The 27,808-nt window shown below is 33.8% G+C and overlaps 2 protein-coding genes across 2 annotated transcripts; one reads left to right on the top strand and one right to left on the bottom strand.

Moving 5' to 3' along the window:
* Window positions 1-5,522: 5,522 nt before the first annotated feature.
* On the bottom strand, window positions 5,523-12,132 carry LOC138323680 (ketimine reductase mu-crystallin-like). The gene is made up of 8 exons (XM_069268457.1): window positions 11,981-12,132; window positions 10,265-10,409; window positions 10,049-10,111; window positions 8,318-8,419; window positions 7,929-8,106; window positions 7,531-7,652; window positions 7,137-7,221; window positions 5,523-6,883 (listed from the first exon to the last, which is right to left on the bottom strand). The coding sequence occupies exons 1-8, from the start codon at window positions 12,130-12,132 to the stop codon at window positions 6,825-6,827; spliced, it is 906 nt and encodes a 301-aa protein (XP_069124558.1). The 3' UTR covers window positions 5,523-6,824.
* On the top strand, window positions 12,080-26,981 carry LOC138323679 (nuclear pore complex protein Nup85-like). Its single transcript, XM_069268456.1, has 22 exons — window positions 12,080-12,215; window positions 12,741-12,840; window positions 13,401-13,502; window positions 13,904-13,964; window positions 14,398-14,468; window positions 15,390-15,503; window positions 15,973-16,094; window positions 17,199-17,324; window positions 17,775-17,900; window positions 18,297-18,428; window positions 18,875-18,978; window positions 20,692-20,775; window positions 20,944-21,009; window positions 21,338-21,388; window positions 21,599-21,699; window positions 22,000-22,085; window positions 22,691-22,722; window positions 22,936-23,036; window positions 24,151-24,250; window positions 24,743-24,794; window positions 25,057-25,125; window positions 26,102-26,981. Exons 1-22 carry the CDS (start codon window positions 12,183-12,185, stop codon window positions 26,204-26,206), a joined length of 1,938 nt encoding a protein of 645 aa, XP_069124557.1. The 5' UTR covers window positions 12,080-12,182; the 3' UTR covers window positions 26,207-26,981.
* Window positions 26,982-27,808: the final 827 nt, after the last annotated feature.

The following is a 27,808-nucleotide window of genomic DNA, read 5'->3' as shown; positions in this document are numbered from 1 at the left end:
GGTCAAATAGGCTAAAAATCCTTTAAATAACTTTCCCTAGAGACCTGAAGGTTCACAGAAGAACCACAAGAAGGGCCAGGGTACTGATATTTGCCCTGTAGGATTGCTGATGACCTCTAGAGACCTGATATTACGGCCTGTGGCAAGAGCTGGGATGAAGGGCCATGAAGGGCTCACTAAGTTTGTTCAAATAAATGACCTTGACCTTCATTCAAGGTTCTCGAGGGTCAAATTAGGCTAAAATCTTTATAAAACAACTTCTTCTCAAGAACCAGAAGGCCCAGGGTACTGATATTGGGCCTGTGGACATGCAGGATGAAGGCATATGCAAATCTATGTACCAAGTTTGAAGTATAGTGGTTGTTCATATATTAAGGCCTGTGGGCAACTACAAACCATTGAGTCTCTACGATTCTCTTGAAGGGCACAACCGTGACCTTAACCTTCAGATTCAAAAAAAGGCTAAAGGTCTGCCCATTTGTTCTAAATGCCCATAAATGGTTCCTTTTACTGTATCACTTTGTCAAATCAGAAATCTCATCACAGATCTTTCCTAAAATTAGTTCCCATTTATTAATATTCAGCTCTATATTTACAAATTGAATATTAAAATTACCAACATGTGGAAGCCCTGTACTAATTTTGACATAAGGGTTATGTTGTTGACTGAATACAGACGGAGTTGGTGTTCAATGCTATCAAATGACATGAAAAGAAAGATGAAATAAAAGATACTGTTTAATATTTTTTGTGTTCATTCAGTTTTGAAGCCCTAATTTTGCAACTTGGATTCTGATGATCATGATCACTACTGTTTAATATTTTTGTGTTCATTCAGTTTTGAGCAACTTGGATTCTGATGATCATGATCACTATAGCCAAATTTACTAACACATGTTCATTTCTACTTTGACAGTTACAAAGCTCTGTATGCCTACAAGCCTCAGAATGATGACGAACTGGAATTATGGGAAGGGGATCAAGTGTACGTAATGGAGAAATGCGATGACGGCTGGTTTGTAGGAACGTCCATCAGAACGGGCATGTTCGGCACTTTCCCTGGAAATTATGTACAGAGAGTGCAATGTAAGTATTTTGTACCATACTGGAACCTGTACCATATATGATATATACTATCAAATGTTATAATCTTACAAAACTTGAGTTGAAATTACAATTGCTTTGTAATTAAGTACAAATTTTATCCCTTTTTTACTTATGTTATTTTAGTTCTAATGACTCAAATTTCATTGAATCAAAGTTTTAAGGTTAAGACAGTAAAATTTTGAGTCAGAATTGGATGTTTTCAGTCCATCAAATTCAAAAGTAACAACTTTTATTTATATACATGATAAAGAGTATTTCATTGTTAACTTCTTGTACAGCTTTGGCACTATGATTTAGATATAAACTTATTCTAGTATGTCCTATTGCATATTAACTGAAATGGAAACTTATGGCAGAATGATTTTACAGAACACTTACTCTAAGATTTTCTTCTTTTCAGGACAAAACATGTGATTGCATAAATGAAGAATGATTTTATTTCCTCTTGTGTGGAAGGAAACGTATATGGTCCAAAGTTATTGGGCATCTAACATGTAAAAAAGGGAGGTAACTGGTGACAAAACATATTTTAAAAGGAGATAACTAAGGACGAAACATGTTCAAAAGGGAGATAACTGAGGATCAAACTTGTTCAAAGGAACGTTTAACATGGACACGTAGCCACATGGTGTTATATGGTAGTGCTATGAGGAAGAGAACGGAGCCGTCAAATTTTACAATAATCTTTGGCTACCCCATGTGGATGTACAACGGAATGTCTCAAAGACTGACACATGTACATACGCGTGTGCACTGTGGACATGTGTAAACATATGCGCTGTGGGCATATGCATGAAAAAAAACATATGTTGTTCGCCTGCGTCTATTTATTCTCAAAAGGAGTATTATCTGTGTATGCTGCATTGTGTTGTTTTATCAAAGGTCATGACCTTTTAATTAAATCAACTTTAATCTTTATTGCTTTATATGTGAATGATAATTATAAGGTTAGTTAATTATTTCATCTAGACTTTCAACATGTTTAATCATCGTCTTATACATGATGTATTGTCACTTCTCTCATCTGAACGAAATGTTTCAAATCAAATCTGATCGACAGTATGTAGGGATATGTATAACATATAAATCATTTCTCCTGTTAACTCCATTGAAATCCTGTCATGTATCCTTAACGATGTGTACGTACTCACAAATAGTAATGGCACTGATGGTATCTTTTACTGACTGTACATGTTTTAAGTTTACGTGAATTTTCATGTTACAAATATTCTCAACTGCAAGAAAGAGATTATTTTTGCCAAGGAGAAGCCAAGTTTTTATAAGTCATTAAGAGCCAATTTGAGATTAACAGAAATGATGATTTTTAAAACTATAGATACTGTTGGATTTTGAAATCGGTATCATTTCTCATTTTTGAGATTGTTCAAATACGATGCACTGTTGAACTTTCACTGCTTTTCTGTTAATTATTATTTGAAAGAAGCAGTAAATAGAAACGTAAAATTTCAGAGTCAGTCAATTCAGTCAATATTAGAGTTATCTGCTCTTGTAGGTAGGTATCAGTTGTGATGTCATGTGTTTGTGAACATATGGTCATATTTATCAGAGAAAAACTACGTGAGTTTCGTTCACAAAATAAGGATGTTACAATCAAGCTCTTCCCACAAGGGAAATAATTCTGTAATCGGCAAAGACGGAAGGGCCGATGGGTGTAATTACTGTTCAGCTGAAACACATGTTATATCTTACTACCTAAGTTGTATCCTAAGTGTTGTCATGGTTACCGACTGCTTTATACCAGTATTAGAGGTATTTTTTTCTGTCGTTTAAGCTCTATACTCTATGTTGTGATGTATCTCTGTATATGTATCACAGAATTTTTAAAAGGAATATATATAAAAAGATATAATATATTTTAAAATGACTTCGAATCAAATCTGCATGAAATACATCTCTCTTTTTCTTCTTTCATAAGGAAACAATGAAAAGATATTTTTGGTATGTAAATATCGAATTGATAACTTCGATGTCGGTTACTCGTTCTATAAAGAAGAAATGAAAATTATTCACCAATGATTTAAAAATATGATTTTCTCTTATGTGTGAAAAGTGCCATATGGATCTATATAAAGTCCTAAGATCACTTGTTTATTCTGAATCTTAATAGGAAGAAAACGTGTTGGTAAGTGGTTTCCTAACTATGCAATGTGATTTGTCATGTGTAAGATTCTAATGTCTATTAGTCTTTTACTTTAAGATGTGAAGCATTTATTATGGTCAAGTTTTTTTTAAACGTGGTCATAACTTTGTCAATGAGCAAGGTCAAGGTAAAATGGCTGAAAGGAGAAAATGTTGCGAAACAGAGAACGAATGTTATTGTAATGATATGTATTACTTATGTAAACCGGTAACCATGTATTATTTGTGGCAATTTGTGTAGCTGGAGCCTTCTAGCGAGCCATATTTTATACTGTACTCATAAATCCAGTCAGGCCTCTACAACGAAGCTAGTTTATAGATGTTAGAAGGATTGTGTTTAGTAGTCTTCTGTAATCACCATAGAAACAAACAATATTATAACCTAAAACAGAAGATCTAGAGGCCCCAAGGTTTTTCTTCGCTGGTGTTGTCTTGCCATATCTTCACATGGATTAGATAGTTTTTAAATTTTTGCCATTTCATTAAAACTGTCATTTGTTTTTGTCCAGTGGTAATAATTTGTTTTCTCTGAAATTCAAACACTCTATTGATTTTGTTATTTGCTGTGACAGTGTACTCGTAGAGTACCTTGATGTTTAGCGAAAGCTTTCTCAGTTTTTAAATTTCTTCATTTTAAAAGCACATTTTACTCAACACTTCTATGACAGATGCTTGTTCATGCCCCATGTTGTGCTTTGTTGTTTTGGTGTATTAACAAAAGTTTTAATGTTCAATGATGATTTTTTCTTTTCTCAATATAGTTCAGTATTTTTGTTGAACCTGAAATATTTGACAAAGTTCAACTATGGTAATTTAGACAATTTCATTTGAAAAGCAAACAAACCAGACACAAAATGAATAAAAAGACAAAGATCTTCATTTTGTTGTGGTCAAGTTTTGTCATGAAAGTTGAAGCCATCTTGGATACATGGTTGATTGTTTGTGAATAAAATTTGGCTTTAAAAAATACTGTTGTAATTAACTATCAAATTGTTTTTTGTGTGAAATGATTTTTAAGGTTGTAGAGATAAACTTATAAAAAGTTTAAATGATCTTTTTTTCTTTTTGAAGTGAAACTTTAAGAGTGAATAATACCTTGTTCATATAGAATAAATAGACAGACATACTGAAGAAGGAAATTGTTGATCTTTGGAAATTTTGTATTTTTATTGAGAGAACTAGCTCCTACAAGCTTGACCTTATTGTAGATATAACCCATGTTATTTATTTGTGATATTTTGCCTGACGGTAGTGAAGTAACACGTGACTGGACAGCCTCACTCTCGTATTATAAGTCTCTTCGGTGGATAGATTAAAGCTATCTACATAGTGATCTCCGTCTTTGTTGTTTTTTCTTAGTCATTAATTTTGTATTCCAGTGCGGCTAATAAAAGTACAAAAACTGAAGAGAAAAAAAATTGTGAAAAAAAGGAATTTGCATCTTTGCAGTTTGTTCTCAGGTGCAACTTATCTGGAAAATATGTTAAATGGCTGCTCAGTAGCTATCTTGTATTTTAACAATGACAAGTTATGTATGGAACGAAGTGGAGTTTTGGTCTCAAAAAAACTTTTTTGTTCAGTATTAGAAGCTGTCAGAACCTTGAAGGATAGGAATGATTGCACTTATTGTAAATATTAGTGTGTTTGTGAGATATCAATAGTTTGATAGTGTTTTTCTTTAGTTTCAACTGAGCAAATTTTTGGAACTTTTTCTCTATCAAAAACAGGAGCAGATGATTTAGTGTTTTTCTTTAGTTACAAAAGTTACTTCATTTACATCATTACCAACATTGTGAAAAGTTTGAAGTTCTTATTCAAAAATGAAAAATATTGAAAATATTTAAATGCGTCCCAAAAAAAGTCCAGGGCATTATGCTCTAAATGGAATGATCGAAGTACTGAGTGCGCATCCAACAAAAAAAAGTCAATTATTTTATTAAATCTTTTGTGTTAATAATTAGATATACATTTTACATTTGTAAACTCTGATTATTGTCAGCGGTGGATCATCTTTAAACTTTGATTAGAATAAGCTTGTATTATAACAACCTAGCAAAATCAATTAATTATTTATTGAGAGAGACTGGACCTTAATGCTATAATTCTCCAGTATGAAACAATGTGGACTGAATTCAATGTATATGGTTATATAGATTTACAATGCAGGGGTTTTTGGTATGGTCATTATAAAAGTATTTGCAGAAAGTGATAAAAACAAACCCAATGCATACATGTACCTGCTATCTTAAGGAAACAAATAACACATTCTGTTTTCTTTGGTCATAAAATATTTTATTTGAAAGACATAATGATAAAAAATATAAATGTATACATATCGAGTATTGTACATAATTTACAAATAAAAATACCTGGTAATACATTGCAGGTAATTGGTATATATTTATAAATCATATTTATAGATACTGGTACATTTAAAATTTTACAAATGGTATATCACATTTGCCAGCAATTCTGTAAGGTTAGGAAAATGGTCACTTGTTTCTTTTCATGAACATGTTGATGTGTTCACAAAGGCAGATAACTCTTCCTGTTCGTAAACAATACATTACAAAACAATTTTACATCTTCTCAAAATCTTTCTTAAATCATATTGGATAGGTGTAAAAAAAAACAGCACCATGAGTTAATATATAAAGATTGATGTACACATCAAACCTACAAATTAAGTTTCTTGTGTAAATCTGCTGCCCATAACAAAAGGCCACATGGACCTGTAGCACTCATCTTGACATTTAAAACAAAACACTACATTTGTATTTCGAATATATTTTCCTCTTATTGAAGAAATACTTTCATTGAATATTTGTTATTTTAAGGAAACAATTTTTTACCGACGTTATTTAAGATAAAACTGAATATCGATCAAATATTGCCGTCACACTACAGAAGTGAAGTGTACTATGGTTTTTTTAACCAAAATTCCATCCCGAAGCACAAACATTATAGAATGTTTTTCCAGCTCACCTGCTAGGGCTTTATTGATGTTACATGGGATAGTAACTGTCTAACTTATTGGTTTATTTTTAAGCAACTTATTGCAATGGTGCCTGTAGCCTACATAAGCCGGCTTTATATTATCTAGGATTAATTAAAGACTACATGTACTTCTTTTGACTAAGTGACTTTTATTCAAAAGTCACAGGATCCTATTGATATCATACACTTACGATAGATATTAAATTTTTTCTAGAATATAGGAATTATGTTGAATGCTGCATATATGTTACCACAGGAAGTCGCTCAGTAATCAATCTGCAGCTATATAATTACGATTCTCATAGTACCATCACAATTTGTAAAGTTGACATACACTTTGTGTACATTTATATTCAATGCATAATAAATTTCTGTTATTAAAAGAACCATAATCTATTTCCTCACAAACTGATGTAAATAATCTGAATCTGCTGCCTGATTAAGATATAAATAATCTGTTATAATTATATCAGTAAGCTATCGCTTATCTTGGTTTGACTTGGTTCCTGATTATGTGTCTAATCATTGTAAGTTTCGCAAATAACTAAGTATAATTTTCCTCAGTCTGTCACCAAGTCCCGAACCAATTTTGCAGACAAGACATCTTCCACAGCTAGTCCTGTAAGAAAGATGAGATTGGGAAGTGATGTAGCAATATACTAACTTGGGATTAACTTTTAGGGTTGAGGACTTTGTGAGAGATGGAGTAAGTGAATCAAACTTACAGGTTATTACATCCCCTATAATGCATTTAAACAACATTTTGATGGATCATCACAGTTTGTCAAGTTGACATATACAGCAAGGTATAAGTTGGCGTACTAGACGTAATAGGTGACCTTGTGTGAATTTAATTGTTTTGTTATACTTACCTAGTGATTTAAACAGTGTTGTCTGCCCTTTAGGTTTGTCCTTCACATTGTTGATAACTTCCCCTAATTCAGCATACACTTCCGCCTATCAAAAAAAAAGTACTTGTTACTAGAGACTAGTCTATGTTCAATGCCAAAACATGTATAATATGTGAAACAATTCATATTGCCTTAACATTTTTCAGTGACATTTTTAAGGTGATTTTTGATAAATTATTGTAGGATTGATCAGAACAAAACTACATGCAAAGTTGTTTTCTCTTTGCCCATGAGTGTTTAAGACTAAATGTCAACTACAATGTATGTACTTTAAAATCAGTAGTGATTCTTCTTTATTTAAACTTGATATACTTTATGTCCTTCATACTGTACAACTGATGAAAGGCCCACCTACCCCTGAGAGTATGACATCCCCACTCTCCGTACAAGCCGCCATTCGACTGTCCACAATGAGTACGGACGAGTTCATCAGGTCCGGGTCAATCTCCTGCCAGTCAGGACGACACGCTCCTACAGCTGAAAGGAGAAAAAGTTTTCATTTTATATACAAGAGATCAGAGGGGATTTACTGCTCAACAGCTTCTGTGAGACCCTAAATATTTAAATTGATGCTGAGAAGACTTCAGCCTGACTAAAGGTCAAGGTCATTCATATCAGATTAGGCCCAACTTCAGGTTTAAAGGCCTTCCAACATAGTTATTAAGTTGTTTGACGTTAATATTTTTGCACATAACAAATTTGAAAAAAAGAGGCTTTTATCAAGAGGGAGAAAACTCTTCTACATCCACATACCATTGATGTGAGCGCCAGGTTTGACCCATTCTTTTTTTAGGATTGGAGTTGACGAGGATGTAACAGTGACGATAACATCGGCATTCTTTACAGCGACTTCTGCTGTGGTACAAGCTGTACCGTTTATCTCACCGGCCAAATTCTCAGCATTTGATGGAGTTTTACTCCAAACGTTCACCTGAAAAAAGAAAGGATACAGATGATGTATGCCATTCTAATATGTTGGTTACAAAACCTGCAAGTTACCATGAAAATCACATTTTTTTTTTTTTTTTTTTTTGTTCAAACGGAATGATGTATCAATCAACACAAGAATTCTGTCTTATAAAAAGAAACACGAAACAGTAGGGAAAATAAAACTTTGATGTGAGGTGAGTATGACTTTTTACCTTTGTAAATGAAAATACAGATGTTAAAGCCTGATAATGGGATCGTACCTGAACTCCAGACCCTAATATAGCCAACACCTTGGGGTCACCTCCACACAGAACCTGAAAATGAAATCATCATGGCTTTAAAGGAGCATTTCATTAATGACAGATGAAATTATCAAAATTCATTTCAATTTATAAAACATTTCACATAAAATTGATTAAAACCCTTGAATTGAACCTTATAGCTGACTTTTGCTATCTTGTTTTCATGGTTACTGATCTTGGTGACAATGGTTACTGACCTTGACTACAATTACTGACCTGGGTAACTTTGATAACTTACTAACCTTGGTGAATGGTTACTGACCTTGATGATTATGGTGACTAATCTTGGTGACAGATTACTGACCTTGGTTACTATGGTTACTGACCTTGACTAAAATTACTGACCTTGGTAACTTTGATAACTTACTGACATTGGTGAATGGTGACTGACCTTGGTGACCAACCTTGGTGACCAACCTTGGTGACTGGTTAATGACCTTGATGATTATGGTGACTAATTTTGGTGAGTGATTACTGACCTTGGCGACAATGGTGAATAACATGGTGACTGATTACTGACCTTGGCAACAATGGTAACTAACCTTGGTGACTATGGTGACTAACCTTGGTGACTGATTACTGACCTTGGCAACAATCGTGACTATGGTGACTAACCTTCGTGACTAATTTCTGACCTTGGTGGCAATGGTGACTAACTTTGGTAGCAATGATGACAAACCTTGTTGGGAATGGTGACTAACCTTGGTGACTGATTATTGACTTTGGTAACAATGGTGACTATCCATGGTGACTAGTAACTGACCTTGCTGACTAACCTTGGTAACTATGGTTACTGACCTTGGTGACTATGGTTACTGATCTTGATTACTATATTAAACTAATTACTATGGTAACTGATCTTGGTGACTATGGTTATTGACCTTGTTTACCTTACTATGGTTAGTTGGCTAGACTTGCTGTCCTTGACTAAAATTAGTGACCTTGGTAACTTTTATTACTTACTGACCTTGGTGAATGGTTACTGACCTTGGGGACTAACCTTAGTGAATGATTACTGACCTTATTGATTATGGTGCCTAATCAAGGTGAGTGATTACTGACCTTGGTGACATTTGTGACTAACCTTGGTGACTGGTTACTGACCTTGGTGTCAATGGTGACAGTGGTGACAAACCTTGTTGACAATGGTGATTAACCATGGTGACTGATTATTGACCTTGGTGACTGGTCACTGACCTTGGTAACTATGGTAACTGATTTTGGTTACTATATTAAACTTAGTGACGATGGTAACTGATCTTGGTGACTATGGTGACTAACCTTGGCCACTGAACACTGACCTTGATGACAATGGTGAACTACCTTGATGACTGATTACTGACCTTTGTAACTAAATGACTAACCTTGGTAACTATGGTTACTAACCTTGGTTACTGACCTTGATGGCAATGGTGACTAAACTTGGTGACTGATTAATTTATAACCTTGGTGACTATGGTGAATAATTGGAGAATGATTACTGACCTTTATGACTATGGTGACTAACCTTGGTGACTGGTTACTGACCTTGGTGACTAACCTTGGTAACTATGGTTACTGACCTTGGTGACTAACCTTGGTAACTATGGTTACTGACCTTGGTAACTATGGTTACTGACTTTGGTAACTATGGTTACTGACCTTGGTTGCCACGGCAGATACAGCAGCCGTCCTCATTGTTGTGATCACCTCTCCATCCATTAACTGTTGTAAAATCAAAATATCAGATTATTAAATATTTTTCCTCTTTGTGATGAAACAATACCTGTAGCATCATGCTGGGTACCCATGTAGATAGAGAGGTGTATAATTTTTTAACTGACATAACGTATCAGATTGACATAAAATAAAACATACTAATTCAGGAACTCCCGTATCTGGGTTGAACATAACAATGACAGCGTTGTGGGTCGGAACATCTTTGTTTTTCGGGAAAAATGTGACCAGCTTTGTGGCCAAAGCACCCTGTTCTGGACTATAAGCTGGCATAACTCCAAGGAACCTGTAACATTTTAGGGACACTACATTTTTTAACTTATCAGCTTTTCTTTTTCTGAATGCTATGGTGACGGCCTTATGTCCCTACGGCCAAATAGTCCAAAGGCCCATTAGTCCTAAGGCCCGTTAGTCCGAAGGCCCAATAGTCCGAAGACCCGATAGTCCGAAAACAGATAATATAACTGGAATAAATATGTGAACAGTACTCGAAATGAAACAAACATTTATTACAGTTTTTGATGCAAAAGATTTGTTGTAAATTTACTAAGGTATACTTACATAAAAATGATAATAAACAAGGAAATGTTGCGAATTTTAAAAAAGAACATAATCTTGAAGTACGTAAATGTATCTGATATTAAAGAGTATACACATTTTATATGTACAATGCAATTCCCTTTAACATCTCCCCCCTAAAATATCATTATGTGGACAATTTCCGTCATAAAGGGTACAATAAACAAGTCAAAGAAAGGGGAAGGAAACGCAAAAATAAGTTGTTAAATACATGTACATATCTTACAATATAACGACGTTTACAGATATAATAAAAGTCATTTTTCAGTAAGGTTTGATTATATGCATCATTTATTCATAGAACAACGTTATTAAGCATTGATGTTACTATTTTTTACCTTCATCGGAGTATGAAAGAAATTTTGTTTGCAAACTGTGTGAATCCGCGTAGCTTATTATTATTTCATAACCCGATGAAGTTAAAAAATAGTGACATCAATACTTATAATTAATTTTATACTCTATTTGATAAAATGACGTATGTTTAAATGTAACATTATAGTGGTTTTTCAAGGGATTCTTTTTTCCGAATCAATACGCAACGTCAATGTCTCTATTGTGACGTCACGATAACGTCGGATTTTCGCGCCATTCTTGGATTTTTTTTTCATAGTGGTATGCAAAAAAAATATTGGCCAATCAAAAAGCCAGATTTGGTATGAAAACAAAGAAAAATTAATTACATCCTAATGCAATCAAATTACAGCGTACATACACTTACAATCGGAAGTTTAAAGCTTGTATATATGTTTGTAAGATAATTCATAGAACGTATGCTAGTGAGATATCTAATAAAATATAACATATAAACTTTTTACATTATTGTTTTATTTTTTATTTTTGATGTAATTATGACCTTGCAATGCTCTATGAAGAAATGACAACTTGCCGTCCATAGAAATTGTCAGATCAGCAGTGCAGAAAAATGTTTTCGTGAAAATACATCTGTACGTTAATTATAACAACTATATAACTTGCAGTATTTACTAATTTTCGGACTAACGTGCCTTCGGACTATCGGGCCAATGGACTATTAGGCCGTAGGGATATAAGGGTGTCACCAATTCTATCAAGTTTACTTACTGTGAGTACATAAATTGACCACATCTGCATTAAAACTGTTGATGACCGAATGACAATAAAAGAATTACCATGACAACCAGACTGGTATCATCAATTTTTAATATTAGGGACACATGCAAGTCTACCCTAGTACACACAAAGTCTAACGGTACAGTTCTTACTTTCGATTTAAAAAAAAAAACACCGAGTAGTTACCCATCGGCTTTGCTGACAGGAACAACCGTCCTTATGGGTTGGACCACTGATCCCTGAGAAAACTGAGCAAGAGCATTTTCCATCTCAGGGATTAAATGTCCATACGTGAGGACATTTTTAACTTGCTCTCCAGAGATCCAACGAAGTGCCATCTTGATCTGATCGTGGAGCTCTCCGATTTTGGAGGTAAATATAATCCAATATGGCGGAGCGGGAAAGAGAACCACACTTTTGTGTAAGTTCAATGTGATTCCTTTATATTAGCGTTTTATATGCACAGATTTAATAAATGTTCTTGATGCTACTTTCCACTGAAATAGCCATTGATCTACAACACGCAATCAATCCGATTTTTTTGTGAGCTCTGTACTAGACCGGTTGCTTTCGCGATATTCAAAAATACAAAATCAGAAAAAACATGCGTGTGACATTCGTGTGTTTATAAATATTTTAAAGTTATTTTATTTACAACTTAGCATTTTGTCCATAATGACTTTACATATGACCCAGAAACCTGTCTACATCTAGCTTTATTAATGAAAATTAGAGATGTATACTATTATATTACATTAATTTGCAATTAGCCTAATTGGAAAATGTAAAAGTTTTATTGAAATTGTACGTAATGAACGTTAAGTAAAATTCAGCCGGATCTTTGTGGATAATTACATGCAAATTTTTATGACTCATTATATTTTTGACTAAAATTAAATCCTTCGATTTGAAAAACGATAGTGATATGTTTTTCTTTAATTTTCAGGCTATAAACGATTTATCATGTTCTCAAGGCTTACAAGCAGTATGGGGCTGTGGAAATCAGTTCTTCGTGTTCCCAGGAAAAAAAGCAATTCTTTTAAATGGTAAGCATATTAACTTTCATGTAAGATTGTAAGTCTTTTTTAATACTCCTGAGCTTTTAATCTTTGAAGGAATTTTGCTTGGAGAAATTTTGATGTAATTCATATTTGTAGATGTCAGTCAATTATAGTAAAATTAAACACTAGTTAATTGTCTGACATTTCATATTTATTGAGTAGAGTGGGAGTAATGTACCATGTGATTCCTCATGTTTGTTTGTGCTGTACTAGTTTCTCCATTGTTGATGAAGCGTAAGTAGTCTTTGTATTATCTTCCTTTAATTCACCCACTGAAATCAGATGACCTTATTAGCGTGCAATACCAATACATTTGTAGCGGGATTGGACTGGGTTGATCATCGGTGACCAGGTAGCTCAGTCGGTAGAGCACTCGGCTAGTATTATTAGGGTCCCGGGTTCGAATCCCGGTCTGGCCGCTACATTTTCCCCTCTCCTGTTTCACATTATTAAAATAGGGAGCAAACACATTTAACTTAAAAAACTCTTATATGTCAAATTGTATAGCTGTAATGAAATACTATACAATGGTTTTGTTGATACAGATAGGCAGCCAGTGTTGATGAAGGAGGAAATGATACGAGAAGTGAGATGGGATATGGACTTACACAAACCTGTTCTTAGGAAACTTGTCAACGAATCACATAGTATGTAGAAACATTATTATTCTGAAATATCAGAATGATTACGCAATCAATCTGTCGCACTGACAGTGATATAAAGATAATAATAATAGTTTGTTTTTGTGATCAAAGGAAGTGCCAATTATAACCCTACTAATTGTGTTTGGATAAATTTACAGAATACTTTCAGGATGTATATATATAGTTATATAGTCCTTAAATAGTCCTCCACAAAGGTTTTCATTTATGACTTCTGACTTTCCAGTTTATGTCCATATTTCCATTCTCATGGAGAAGTGAACAAAGTTGGTTGGTACCCATTAGATTACTGATATCAGTACTGCATGTAAATGTTTGATATAACATCATAGATGTATTACTTATTGAAAGGGAAGCACATTAATCCCATTCTGTCTGCTTTGTAGACCTCTTCACCTGTCTACAGGAGCAAGCCAAGACCACATCCGGTGCAGCTCTTCATCCTCAGTGAGTTATCCCCCTTTACATTTACCCTGTGTGTATACATTATGATAAAAAAAGTAGGTATGTTGCTGAGAAACTGTATGTGAAGATTTATAAAGGATTTCATTGGCCTGATTAATTTGTCAGTGCTTTCATCTATTTAATTGTATCCCTTGAAAATAATGATAATAAAAGTATTGCAGTTTTGAATATTCTGCAATAGCTACTGTGATTTTGTGAAGTCCAGATTTTTAGGATCAAAGCACCAAGATCACATTAATATTGATACTTATGTACATTTGAAAAAAGTTTCTTACATTAGATTTTCCACCATTTATTTCTTCTGCTAAAGACTTATAATTGCAGGCATAAAGTCTTTATAAAAGATAACTTTTGTGCATTGTAGAAGTAATTACCGGATAGTGGCTACTATATATTATTTTTATATTTCTTTTAGCATCATAAGATCTAGCAAGCAGTATCGAGCAGCATTGAAAGCATACAGCCTTGAATTGAAGATATTAGCAGGTATGGCTATGTTCAGATTTCTTTACATTCCCACTCACTTTACATAAATACTTTTACTAAACAACTTTTGGAGTTTTTAGATCATGTACAATTAAACAACATTTTGATTAGAATGATAATAGAACCTTTCATCCCCATAAGGATGAGACAGGGTTAGCTCTAGTAATCTCAATATAAGGGCTAAGATTCTTAAATTATTTGTTTAGTGTGTGCAGGCTGATTTATCCTACATACATCAGAAAGTGAACAGGTTAGGAGAAAAACTATCAATCAACCCATTGAGATTGAGTGAATCTCAACCTTTGGCAAGCCTTGCGTTTGACACCTTAAGAATCTTACCACTCAGGTTGAGATAACCTTGTAATTGTTTCACTCTCAAGTTATTGAAAGATTCTATTAATCGTTTCCCCACCAGGAGTATATATATATATCTCTGTTAAGGGCAACAGAAAAAACCTAATATCTATAAATAGTTATTATTTATTAATGTTAAAGATGCTCCACTGCTGACAAATGGTATTTTTTTACTATCAAAAACAGGAGCAGACGATTTAGTATTTTTCTTCTATTACAAAAGTTACTTACTTTACACCATTACCACCATTGAAAAGTTTGAGCTTCTAATTTTCCTTCAAGTTAAAAATATGAAAAATAATTAATTGCATCCCGAAAAAATTCCGTGGCACTATATTCTATATGAAATGAAGTACTGATTGCGCATGCACCAAAGGCGAAATAAATTATTTTACATTATTTTTTGTGTTAATTAGGCATATATATACACAATTAAACACAGATTATTGTTCGAATGATGAATATCATTTATGCTCTGTCGGCGGTGGAGCATCTTTAACAATTCCATTGTTTTTTTTGAAAAAAGAAATAACTTATTTTGTATATTGTATGTTGATGTTGTTTAAGATTCTACAATTAACGAAGAACAGAAGCAAGATTTCCTGGAACATCTACAGTTGTTAGAAATGTCTGAATTAATTTGGGGGCTGTGTGAGATCCTCTTTATCGACAGTTTACCAGGTAAATATGTAACGAGTCCCTTACTGATACCTGGAAAGGCGAGGTGGGGGTTAGTGGGTGGACATACTTTTACTTTACATCCTGAGTTCTGTCTGTACTCAATCTAGAAATTTCCATCCTACACCGAGTGACCAATTGATTTTGATTTTGGCACCATCTATGAAAAGGACCCATGAATAATAGCTGTAGATTGATCATTGATGAAAATTTTGACAAGGCTGTATCTACATTACTTGAACACCATTTCAAATGTTTTGCGAATAATTGTATCAAACGTATTTATGAATGCATGTTAATCAGTTAGAGCTCTTGATTGCGAAGTTTAATATTTGAAATATAAAGAAGATAACAAAGACACAATTTAATACATTTTATACAGTAAAGTGTCATTGATGCCTATAATTATATTATGACCTGTCAGCAATAATTGGACATTAGAGAATTGTTGAACGTTTGTTTTGTACTTCAGGAGGATTAGTGATTGCTCCACTGCTGGATTGGCTTCGATTCCACTTTCAGACCGGAGAACAAATGTTCCTGGAAATTATTCAGGAGGATCAACCCGAACACCATCCTCTTTACTGGGATACGGTAAGATTATAACAATCTGCAAATGATAGCCTTCGAATGTTCAGGGATATCTTCTACTCTCTTTAGAGGATTTTCCCTTATTGAACAACAACTGTGAGAAACAAATCATGCCGGATGTGATCTGAAACATCATAAAATGACCTTGTAAACACTAGATAGAGGTTTCTTCACATTAGTCGAGAGCCAAAAAATGCCTTATTTTCTCAATTTTGAAGTCAAATTTCCCAATGAAAACTTATCAAATTCAATGACATTTGTGTTGATAATTTGTACCAGATTTTCAATCCTAAATGTGTAAATATAGACTACATACCGGTAATATGTTACTAAAAACAAATAATTTGGGATTTGAAACAATTTTTATTTCACCAAATGAAAAAATATTGATATGAGCATAACTAGGTCGCTAGGTGCACCTTCAGTTCAGAGGTGTTTTTCAGACATTCAAGTTGATAAAAACAATAGTTAAATGTTTTTAAGTTATATAACAATGATTCCCAGTTAACTTACACTATTAGTTGTCTAATCATTATTTTTTCGACATAAGCAAGGAGTTTTTCTTCGTAACAACGATCCCTGTTCAAGGTAGGAAGTAGCACTTGGGAACTAATAATGGAGTCGGAACCCGGTTTCCGGAATTCAAGAATTAAGAAAAAAAAATAATAGAGAAACAAAAAAAGATTTAAAAATTCAAATAGTGCTGCAAATTAAATGTTTTATTTAATAATTTAATTTTTGTTTTATCTAATAATAGAAGGAAAATATATTGGGAAATAGAATAAGAAATATTTATTACAAAAAAAGTTTTGATTTTCAATTTTCTAGTTAGTACAGTACTGTGATAAAAAAAATGGTATTTTTTGAGGGCAAGTAAGTTATTAGGCTCTATTGCTAGGAGCAAGTGACATTGATTTTTTTTTACACTCATGATTTTCCCAATTTCTTCCAAATTCCAAGTTATTTTCTCAATTGAAAAGGCATGGGCTGTTGAAAATAGTGAGTGAAAAAAACACTGCATCCCTGGATATTGTGTCATCATTTTCACCAGTCGTGTCTTGTATGGAATGATATGTGGGTTAGAAATTGTGTCCGCTTATATCCTAGGTCTACCGACTGGTCCTCCAGGGTCAGACTGATAATGTCCGCCGACTTCTCTCTCTCCACTCCTCGAAACACAGTGCAGCCTTCACCAGTATGGACGACCTCCTCAGGAAAATGCCACAGCATTCAGTAAGTTGTACTGGTGAATACCGTCAAATTTAAACATGCAAATACAGTCAGTAATCAGCCCACTGCAGATCTCTTTACTGCCTTTAGAAATGAGTAACTGATTCTACAAAAATATGTAAAATAAGTTTTACACAAAAAAAATCTCTCAAGCATACTTTTTAAGCTATTGGTATGGTTTTGATGTCCATCCCATTTTTGATGTTGGGGACATTTACTATAAGCAGACTTATATTTGTACAGTCTAATTTTAGCACAAATAATGATCAATCTAGTGGTTCAATACTAAAAATATCCTTTTACAAAATTTAGCATTGTACATGAATTAGCCCTTCAAAGTCAGTGTGAAGAACGCTAAAATAAAACTACCGCTAAAATCTGTCTTTCAGACAAATGTATTTTGTATTGAAGGTCATTGTTTGAGTATAAAGTGCTTGATATTTCTGTTTACAGCAGCTATTAAGAGGTCACTCAGCCGCCGAGTTTGATATGAAATGGCGACATTGGCGAGATGAATGTGAACGGAGACTAGAGGAAGGAGAATTTTCATCATATGGAAATTTGGAAACAATTGGAAAGGTATGATTAAGTCTCAAAAGCTTTCCTTTTAAGTGTGTAAGATAATATGATTAAATAATCTCAATTTACTGTAAGAAGACATGCTAGAAACAAATTCAAAATTCAGTGAATCATTAGAGTTTGTCAAACATGTACATGTATTTTGTTTACTATCCTAATATACAGAATAGCAACCCAGAGAAGGGCTAATGGTAGATTGTGTCACATCATAGGTTCATAGATATGATGAGAAGATGCATATGTACTGTAGAGCTAAAGAGTAAGGATCGGTTTTATGGTTTGATGTGTTGAACATTCTATCAACAGCTATGGTCACTTTAATACATACAGCCCAAAAGCCAACTGATCTCATGACCAAGAGTTGGAGGGCTAGTAACAAGATGTTTGTCGTTGTAGATTCTGATGGGTAATGACCAAGTGTTCTCCGAGTTGCGTGATTTGTCTGAGACATGGTACCATATGCTGGTGTCCAAACTTCTGTACCAAAACCCAACCATCAAAGGCTATGACCTGCAGTACCACATACAGGTAAAAACTCCAGAATCTCTTCTCCCTATTCTATAGCCAAAACAGGATGTCTCCTTGTAGCTAAAACTTCTCAATTTCTTGAAGTCTGATTGTCATATTTTAGTCACTACTGCAAACAATTTTTTTCACAGCTTTAAAATTTTCGTGATTTGGTTTTGAAAACAAATTCCCTAATAGTAAGTTTTACACAATATAAGTAAGATTTATATACATTCACAACCTTAACAAAATTACTGTGATCTCGAAATTCGCAAAAGTTAATAGTACTGAAAAGAGCCTCGGTTTATAGTATATGGAGAGTATATAGCCTGTAAGACAAGTTCATGGCATATCTTTATAGCTTCACAATCATAGCAATATTACAGATACACATTCACAATCATAGCGATATTACAGATACACAAGTGTAATCATCAGGTTTATAAATGGTTGTTACTTTTGTACAGGGCTGTTTAGATGAGTACCGTAGTAATGCCAGGATCGGTGAGCTAGACAACATTCTCCTGTCTGCTCTTGAGTACGACATCCATCAAGTCATCAAAGACAGCAGGTCAGTCGGGGTTAAAGGGCGTCTCAAGGTCAAGGACTTTTCAAAGGGATTTGTTGATGAAATATATACAGTGGAACCTCCCGAAACCGATCATGGTCGGTGCACATAATTTCGGCCGGTTTAGAGAGGGTTCGGTTTGGAGAAGTGAATCGAATACCGATCATTATGATCCGAATTTAATCGATCGGAAGTCGTTTTTTACACTAGTGTACCGCATGTATGCCTAGTGTTCGTTAAAACCGACTGATATTGATTGTTAATGTGAATGTTATCACAAAAGAGAGAATCATACGTTTAAAAGGAATGAATTACAACAATCTTGATTTTGTTACCGCTTATAAACGTAGTTTAGTTAGTTGCGTGAATGTTCTTGTGGATGTTCTCGTCTGCACTAACCTACATACGGCCGATCGCGTCCGGTTACGTCAAGAATCAAATTATATGGTCTAATTACACGATGATCAGTCGATGCCGGTCATTATATGACATAGTCATTTTCTAAAACAATACGTGGCTTCGGCTTCTTCATACAGATAATTTACGACATATGTAAATAAAAAAAAACCCGTGTGATTTGAATACGAAACTTTATCTTTATTACTAGCTCTGCTTGTTTTCATACAGTAAACAATCCGCGTGCACGTGGTAGACTTTCGTTAAATATCTAAACAATAGACATGATTAAATAATTTCACCACTATCTCGGGTATAATTACCATGTACCTAATAGCCTTCACATCTGTATACATGCCCCAGGACATGGCATGCGACAACTATGGTACAGGTACGTGTGTATTTCACGGTCGGTTGATCAGACCTCAATGCAATCTATCGGTGTCGCTTAGGTTAAGGCCGGTTTTCAGAAGTGTATTTTAGTTACATTTGACTATTCCGATCTCAAAATCGGTCCGGTATTCGGAATTGGGAGGTATCGGTTTTGGGAAGTTTTATATACTATTAATAAAGAGGAATTCATTCCGTTCATGACATCCATGTTCGGTTTCTAGAGGTGATCGGTTTTGAGAAGGTTCGGTTTCGGGAGGTTCCACTGTAATTCTGTTTTGGCTAGGTCTTTATATAAAACAGGTTTCATTGTGAGGATTCTCATGCGCAGAATGGCAACATTTTTTGCCAAAAACATACATAACCCATTCAAATAATGTGAGGGTTTATTCTATAATAACGATATATATATATTGTCAAAAATATGGAAATAACAAATAGGACTCTTTTAACAATAGTGACAATTATTTTTTAAAAATGATGACATTTCTCTTCTTCAATGACAGACCACCAATAAATTTCATCACCACTCCTCACACTTAATTGTTAAAAAGTAGGCATTAAATATATGTTGTGATTGTGAAAGAAAATTTTTCTTCAATTAAATGACCAGATTAGTTTGTCTACAACAAGAGGTGTAGTATTAGAGGAATAATATTTTGATAAAATTCAAAATGAAGAGTTACCTCCCATACTTTACTGTTGCTAGAAATGAAGACAGTTACCAAGCTCACTATATCTGAAGTCTAGGAAATGCAGTCATTGACTTTTCCTGGTTGAGTGATTCTGGTGTTAGATTTTCATTGCAAGAAGTCAATGTGATCAGACACAGAATATCACTAGCTGAACTGAACACATTTTTCATTACCTATACAGTTAATGTATCATGTATGAAGGATAAATATTCATAATGACGTTTTTACTTTACAGTGCCATGTTCAGTAACTGGTGGTTCGTGGCCCATCTCACAGATTTACTACAACACTGTGGACAGCTGGACTCCCATAAACTACAGTAAGTAGCATTTATACAGTATTGCTGTCATCATCAAATACTTTGTTGCATGCATCAAAATATTTTACTGGAACACAGTTTAAATGAATGAAGCCCCAAAAAGGGCCTTATTACCTTTTAATAATTCTTTAATTACTATTCCAAATACATTTTCTCTTGTAACTACAGATTTGGTTCCAATCTGAGAGAATTTCTGTTACTTGAATACGCAACTAGTTTAATGTCTCACAAAAGGTAAGTATTGTTTGTCAAAGTTGTCAATCAATCTCAATGATATAGATGTTATTTGGTGGATACAAATTTTGTGAATTTACTTAGATTGCGACAGTAAATCATGCGCGGAAGAAATTTTGTTTACGGTATGGTTATATAATAAAAGTGCACGTAGTGGCAAATGGATGCTATACGTGCACATTAACTTCTTTTTGATAATATATGCTTCAGTGGTCATAATGACTGAAAGATATACATGTACATGTATGTATAAGAACTGGGATGACTATTAGGATTCATTACAGCCAACTTTATAATAGTTCATGATATTAAGCCTCTTTGTTTACAGCTTGTGGATTGTGGGGGTTGGTTATTTAGATCATTGTCCAGAGTTTGGAAGGTAAGTATGTTATACATGATAATTAACAAAAAATCATAGAAACACGAGGCCATGCAATAACAATGATTTAAAAAAAAAAAAAAACACTCCATGAAATAAATAATCCTAGAATGATAATATTTATATCTCTCAGTATTTGGTATTTGAGTTGTTATGGTTCAGATCAACAGTTAGGTTGTAATACATGTTGCTCTTGCGTTTGTATTGTAGGAAACATTTGGAACATTTCATGGAAAATATTTCTATAGAGTCAGAAAAGAAAGCTCAGAAGCTGTTACACATATGTCAGGAGAGGAATCTAGTAGAACAAGGTATTTTCTGAACATGTTAAAGCTATGGTACAGCCCTGTAAAAGCAAATTAAGATAATCTTGTTCACTGACTTCTTTCTGTCATGTTTCGATTTTAAAAATTGGATCTCAGACCTCCAATTGAATTCATTTTAAAGTCGTCATGAAAATGGATTACTTTTGTGACAGATTTGAATTCAATTTCAACATTTAAAATTCCTGGAATTTAGTTAACATGTGTTTTTGCTTAAATTTTATTCTACAATATATCAAATATAAATATATATTAGTAAAAATGATTGAATAATTATTTTGTCTACAGCCAAATCTATCTGTAAGGTGATGGGACGAAGACACATGCAATATAAACGACTGGGTGCTGCTCTGACGTGGTTCCTCAAATCTAAGGTCAGTTAAAAGTTAAGGTACAGAAGGCCATATAGATGCTCCAAAGAAAACTAGTCTTTAAGGTACAGAAGGCCATATAGATGCTCCAAAGAAAACTAGTCTTTAAGGTACAGAAGGCCATATAGATGCTCCAAAGAAAACTAGTCTTTAAGGTACAGAAGGCCATATAGATGCTCCAAAGAAAACTAGTCTTTAAGGTACAGAAGGCCATATAGATGCTCCAAAGAAAACTAGTCTTTAAGGTACAGAAGGCCATATAGAAGCTCTGAAGAAAACTAGTCTTTCGACACGGTGTTCAGTATTAGTGAGTTGATCACTGAGGTCATTGTTTTAAAATCCTCAGAAAACTTCTAAAAGCTACGGGGCCCACAATTTTGATATTGGGTCTATAGCATAAATGGGTGAGCATCTACAAAGTTAGTTCATATGAATGACCTGTTTCAAAGATTTTGGTATCAAATGCAGACTTTCTTAATTAAGTGTCAATAATCAGTAAATACGTCGTATTTGTCTGTTCTAATGTCTTTATGAAAATGTTTTTAATTGTCAAAATACGTAGTATTTGTCTGTTCTAATGACTTTATGAAAATGTTTTAAATTTTCAGGATGTAGCATTATCAACGGTGATAGCAGAGCGGTGAGTATCTGGTGTCTGAGCTATATGTAGCTGTACTTTTATTTGTAGAGATATGTTTGATATTCCCTTCACTCTCAATATAAAGTCAATTTGATTGGTAAACAAATTTTGATAAAACTGTTTTTTTTAAGTATATTTCATCTTTGTATATTACAGAGTTTTCTGCCATTGTAGGAAGGTATTGATTGTGACGTCATTTGTTTGTTTTTACAGATTCCTATTTGAGTACAGTGAGAAGGGTAGCTTCTCAAACCTGGACCTCATAGACAACCTAGGACCTTCAATGTTGCTGAGTAATCGACTGACATTCCTAGGTAAAGTATCTTGGAGGATATCATTGCAATTTTTTTTTTCTTTTATTATTGGAGAAAAAAAAATTCCGATTTGCCACACATGTCAGATACATATAAAATCTATATTTGTATGTCTCTGACAGAGTTATTTTGGTACAAAGGAAGCTAATAATAAGAACTTTTTAATAAATTTCAACTTAATTTATTTCAGTTAAATTGTTCACTCTTGACAAAATACAAAGTTCTGAAACTTTTCAAAAATCAAAACTCATAGGGCACCTGTTCACCTGTATTTTCAGGAATCACAATTTTTGTGTTAATTGAACTGGCTATATAGGTAATTACAGGATTAGGGGAGGGGCAGTCATGCATGACAAGACAGGTGACCCCTAGCTTGGTTATTGCCCTAGGCCTAGAGCCTGGCCAGTACAGGTAAAATTCACCAAGCGACTTATGAGGGTATAATAAAAGTGTAATAGCCAAAACTGCTAAATGTACAAAATCTGACATTCTAAATGTGAAATACAATTATATATAGCTGTTAATTTCTAGAATGGCAAAAACAAAGATATATGATTCAAATAAATAAATAAAAAAAAAAAAAAAATAAAAATTAATTAAATACATGAAATAAATTAAAGAATATAGCTATTTATATCTAGAATACCTAATATTTGATCTGAGTAATAAATGTAGCTATTAGTAAATGTATTATAACAAGTATAAAATATTTTATCCTAATAGATAAATTCATTTATTTTCTGAAAAAAATTATCTAAAGAAAAGATGCATGTGGTCAAGCCATATTGCAGCTTACGGTATAGGCTTTACTTTACTATTAAAACTCATATTAGGCTAAATTACTCAGATGAAACCCATATGTAATAATGTACACCAATAAAAGTAACCGTTTTATTTAATAAATTAATTATTTACATACTAACTTCCGATTTGCACCCAACAGATACCTATACAGCAATGTTGTAGTTATGACCTAAAATGATGCAGTATTATAGAAAAAATTGTCTACTGTATTAGAATACAAATTATATATAACAGGATATAGAAGGATAAGCAATGTTCAAAAGTATTAAGGTATTTGCATAATTCTACAAAATTATATTAATCTATACAGGTAAATATCGTGAGTTCCACAAATTATATGAGGAGAAGGAATTTGAAGCGGCTGGTCAGTTATTACTTTCCCTGCTGCAAGCTCGACTGGCTCCCAAACAGTAAGTATCCTCCTCACTGTCTCCTAGGTGTGGCCAAGTCCTATGTATAGTAATGTTAGGTACTTAACTTACTCTAGGGGGAAATGTACATCAAGGACTTTTAGCAGAAAATTTCTCCTGCATGTAACATTTGGAATATATAATTAAGAATCTATATTGTATGTCGCAAAAACTAAACAGGTGTACTTATCGGAAAAAAATAGCATTACAATATGTTTACATATGTAAAGCACAAATTTAAACATTCACAGATGTATCCATGCTTACAGTAATTCTTTGTCTGACAGAGGCCGAAAAATTCTTATTCTCTGATAGATGTGAAAAGATGTTTGTAATTTGTCCTTAGAACCTATTATTGTATTTCATTAAAGTTGTATATAAAATAAAGTTAGCATTAATTATATAAACCATGTCTCCATATGGTGGCTGTCTGAAGTCAGTGGTATAGACTTATAATATCAATGTTTAATTTAAAGTTTTGATTTGTTACAGATTCTGGGTGACTCTCCTTGTGGATGCCATGCCCCTTCTGGAGGCTGAAAAGGTGAGCTGACATTAACTTATCTGATCTTTAGAGGTCTGAGGCTGCCATCGGTCTATTGTATTGTCTGTAGGTTATCAGACACATCCTTTGTTACCAGTATAATTATGACCATAACTTTTAATTAAGATATATAATATACATACATGTTTGAGAAGTTGTCGTTAAACTGCAAGCAACATGTATTTCATTTTAATTTGCTTTTCAATAGAACACTACTAATGCCTCCGAGATTTTTTTAAGTATACATTTTGTTGTTCTGTAGGTGATATTCAGCAGTGCTCAAACGTTTGACCTTATGCATTGTCTAGAGGAATTGATGAGAGAGTTCAAGGTCAGTATCTGATTTAGGGGTAGTGGTTGGATATTAATCTATCCTTTGTATTCTGAGGAAAAAAATAATTTGATTCGACAAGTGATAGAAAAAGTAACTGGCATGCACTAGGGCGTCAATCAAAATAACATGCCATAATTAATTTAATTCAAATTCACAGCCCGTTAAAAAATTAATTTGTTTTGATTTGATTATTACAAGTTGGAAAAACTATTACATTGTACATTACAAGAATGCTAGACCGTTATTAAATCATGGATCTGTTCCATTTAGAGAGTAGTAAGTTTTCTTAGCCCTTGAAAGCCTTTACAATCTCCCAGCTTAAAAAGACCAACCTTTACTGTCATACTTATGGCAATATATAATTCAGCCAGTGAACATTTCTTATAAAATATCTTGTTCTTATGAGCTTAAATAGAATGTCAATTTCAAACAATTATATTGATAAGGAGTCAATGGGATCAGATAGACATTGCCTATATAGATCTCGACCTTCTAGCATGTATAGGATCACATTGCCCTATAGGTCTCTACCTTCTAGCATATATAGGATCACATTGCCTATACAATCTCATCCTTCTAGCTGTATAGGATACATTGCTATATAGATTCTACCTTCTAGCATTATAGGATCACATTGCTATACAATCTCAACCTTCTAGCATGTATAGGATCACATTGCCTATACAGATCTCAACCTTCTAGCATGTATAGGATCACATTGCCTATACAGATCTCAACCTTCTAGCATGTATAGGATCACATTGCCTATACAGATCTCAACCTTCTAGCATGTATAGGATCACATTGCCTATACAGATCTCAACCTTCTAGCATGTATAGGATCACATTGCCTATACAGATCTCAACCTTCTAGCATGTATAGGATCACATTGCCTATACAGATCTCAACCCTCTAACATGTATAGGATCCATGTTGATCGCATTGGAAATGAATATTTTTGTTGATTTATAGGATATAGATGTTCGTGAGAAGGAAAAGCTTGCCTTACTACGTCTGGCCCTGACGAGGAATCTGTCACGGGCGATAGTTACAGAGGGGACAGTCAGACTGACTTGATGGAAGTAACAATAGTACAAAGTCTGGAAGCTGTATAGTTGATGTGCCATTTGGGTGGACCAGATCTTTTCAATTATGGTCAATTTGTTTTATGGTTAAGATCATGGACATTGTGTGACATTTGATTGTATGGAATCATTCTACCCTGTACAACCTGGTTTGCTTGGTGCATGTTGAAGTGAAATTTGATTGGATGAAATCTTGAAGATTGTTATTTCTTGGATTTATTGATTGGATATGACCATTCAGAATATGGATTGGTCATTTTCCTTACTCTACAGCTGGTATTTTACTTTAACCCTCGCCTGGCTATCATATTGCCTATGCATAGGTATTTAAAAGAGATAGTAAATGAAATGTTAGAACTAAAGAGAAAATCAATTTGTTGCAAAAATGGTGTCTTTTCTATGTGAGCTTTTTTAAGCAGGTATATGTAAATCATCAGGCAGATTGTGAGATTAATATCACTGTATCCTAATAAGAGCAGGTAACTGTGAAATCAAGAGATCGGAGCATCTGGTCATCTTGATAAATTCTGCAGAAAAGTAAGATTTAAGTACGAATGTTGTAAAGAAAATTCCATTAAATTGACATTTCGACAATTTATATTATCTGTTATCAGAGACCTTCCAAGAGAGGGAGAGAATGATCAAAAGAAAGATAGGTTAAGAGGATGAGAGGAAAGAGTGTGAGAAAGGCTAATGGAACAGTATAGAAAGTGAAGCTGTCAGAAAGCATCTTGTGAGCAAAATTTTGGAATAAAAAATGAACTACATGTTCTGTTAAGCTTTTGATTTGTTGGGGGGGGAAGTTAAAAAATGCAATTTTATTTTTTGTAGCTAAAGTTTGAAAATCCCTTTATGGAATGAAAAAGATTTTGGGACCAAGATCATGAGCCAGTTTGAAGTCTTTTAAGACACAGTGGCTTGACACCAATTTCCAACCAACTGTCAATATATTTGTATTATATATATATTGACCATCGGTTGGAAATTTTGCCAAATCCCTGTGGTCTAAGACATTCCATCCAGTCAAAGACAATGTTACAAAAAGTTGTATTCAAGATTGGCTACACAAAAACTTCGGTGGACTGTTTCATGATCCTGGGACTAGATTGCTGTGTAAAAGAGTTTGTTTTACACGTGTAAATGTACATGCAAAGCAGAACATATCCTGTTAGATATTAATAGCAAATAATGGTATCTGTGGCTCAGTTATCTCCAAGCTTACTGCTGAAATATCAGAAAGTCTTTACGTATTAAAACTTGTGTGAAGATTTTAATTCATTTCATGTATTTGACTATGGAAGAATGACAAATTCATTCATTTCGACAGGTATAGGCAAAATATCAAGACCTTGTGCTTGTTGGCTATTCAGACAACTCTTACACTTGATGTCAAGGTAATTAGTTTACACACTCTTATTCTTACAATCCTACTAGTTCAGTTCCATGAGCGTAAGTCTCTTGGTCATTGATCCAACAATGTAAAACAAATAACAATTGTTTCTTTTGATCTTGAAAGTCGATTATCGATATCTGGACACCGGGCTGAGCGAAACTGCTCATCGATGACCCATTCGTTATATTTCGATACACCTTC

The sequence above is a fragment of the Argopecten irradians genome, chromosome 5 (genome assembly GCF_041381155.1).
Source record: "Argopecten irradians isolate NY chromosome 5, Ai_NY, whole genome shotgun sequence".
Lineage (NCBI taxonomy): Eukaryota > Metazoa > Mollusca > Bivalvia > Pectinida > Pectinidae > Argopecten > Argopecten irradians.
The sequence above is the reverse complement of the archived record's forward strand: the minus strand, read 5'-3'. Positions and strand labels throughout refer to the sequence as shown.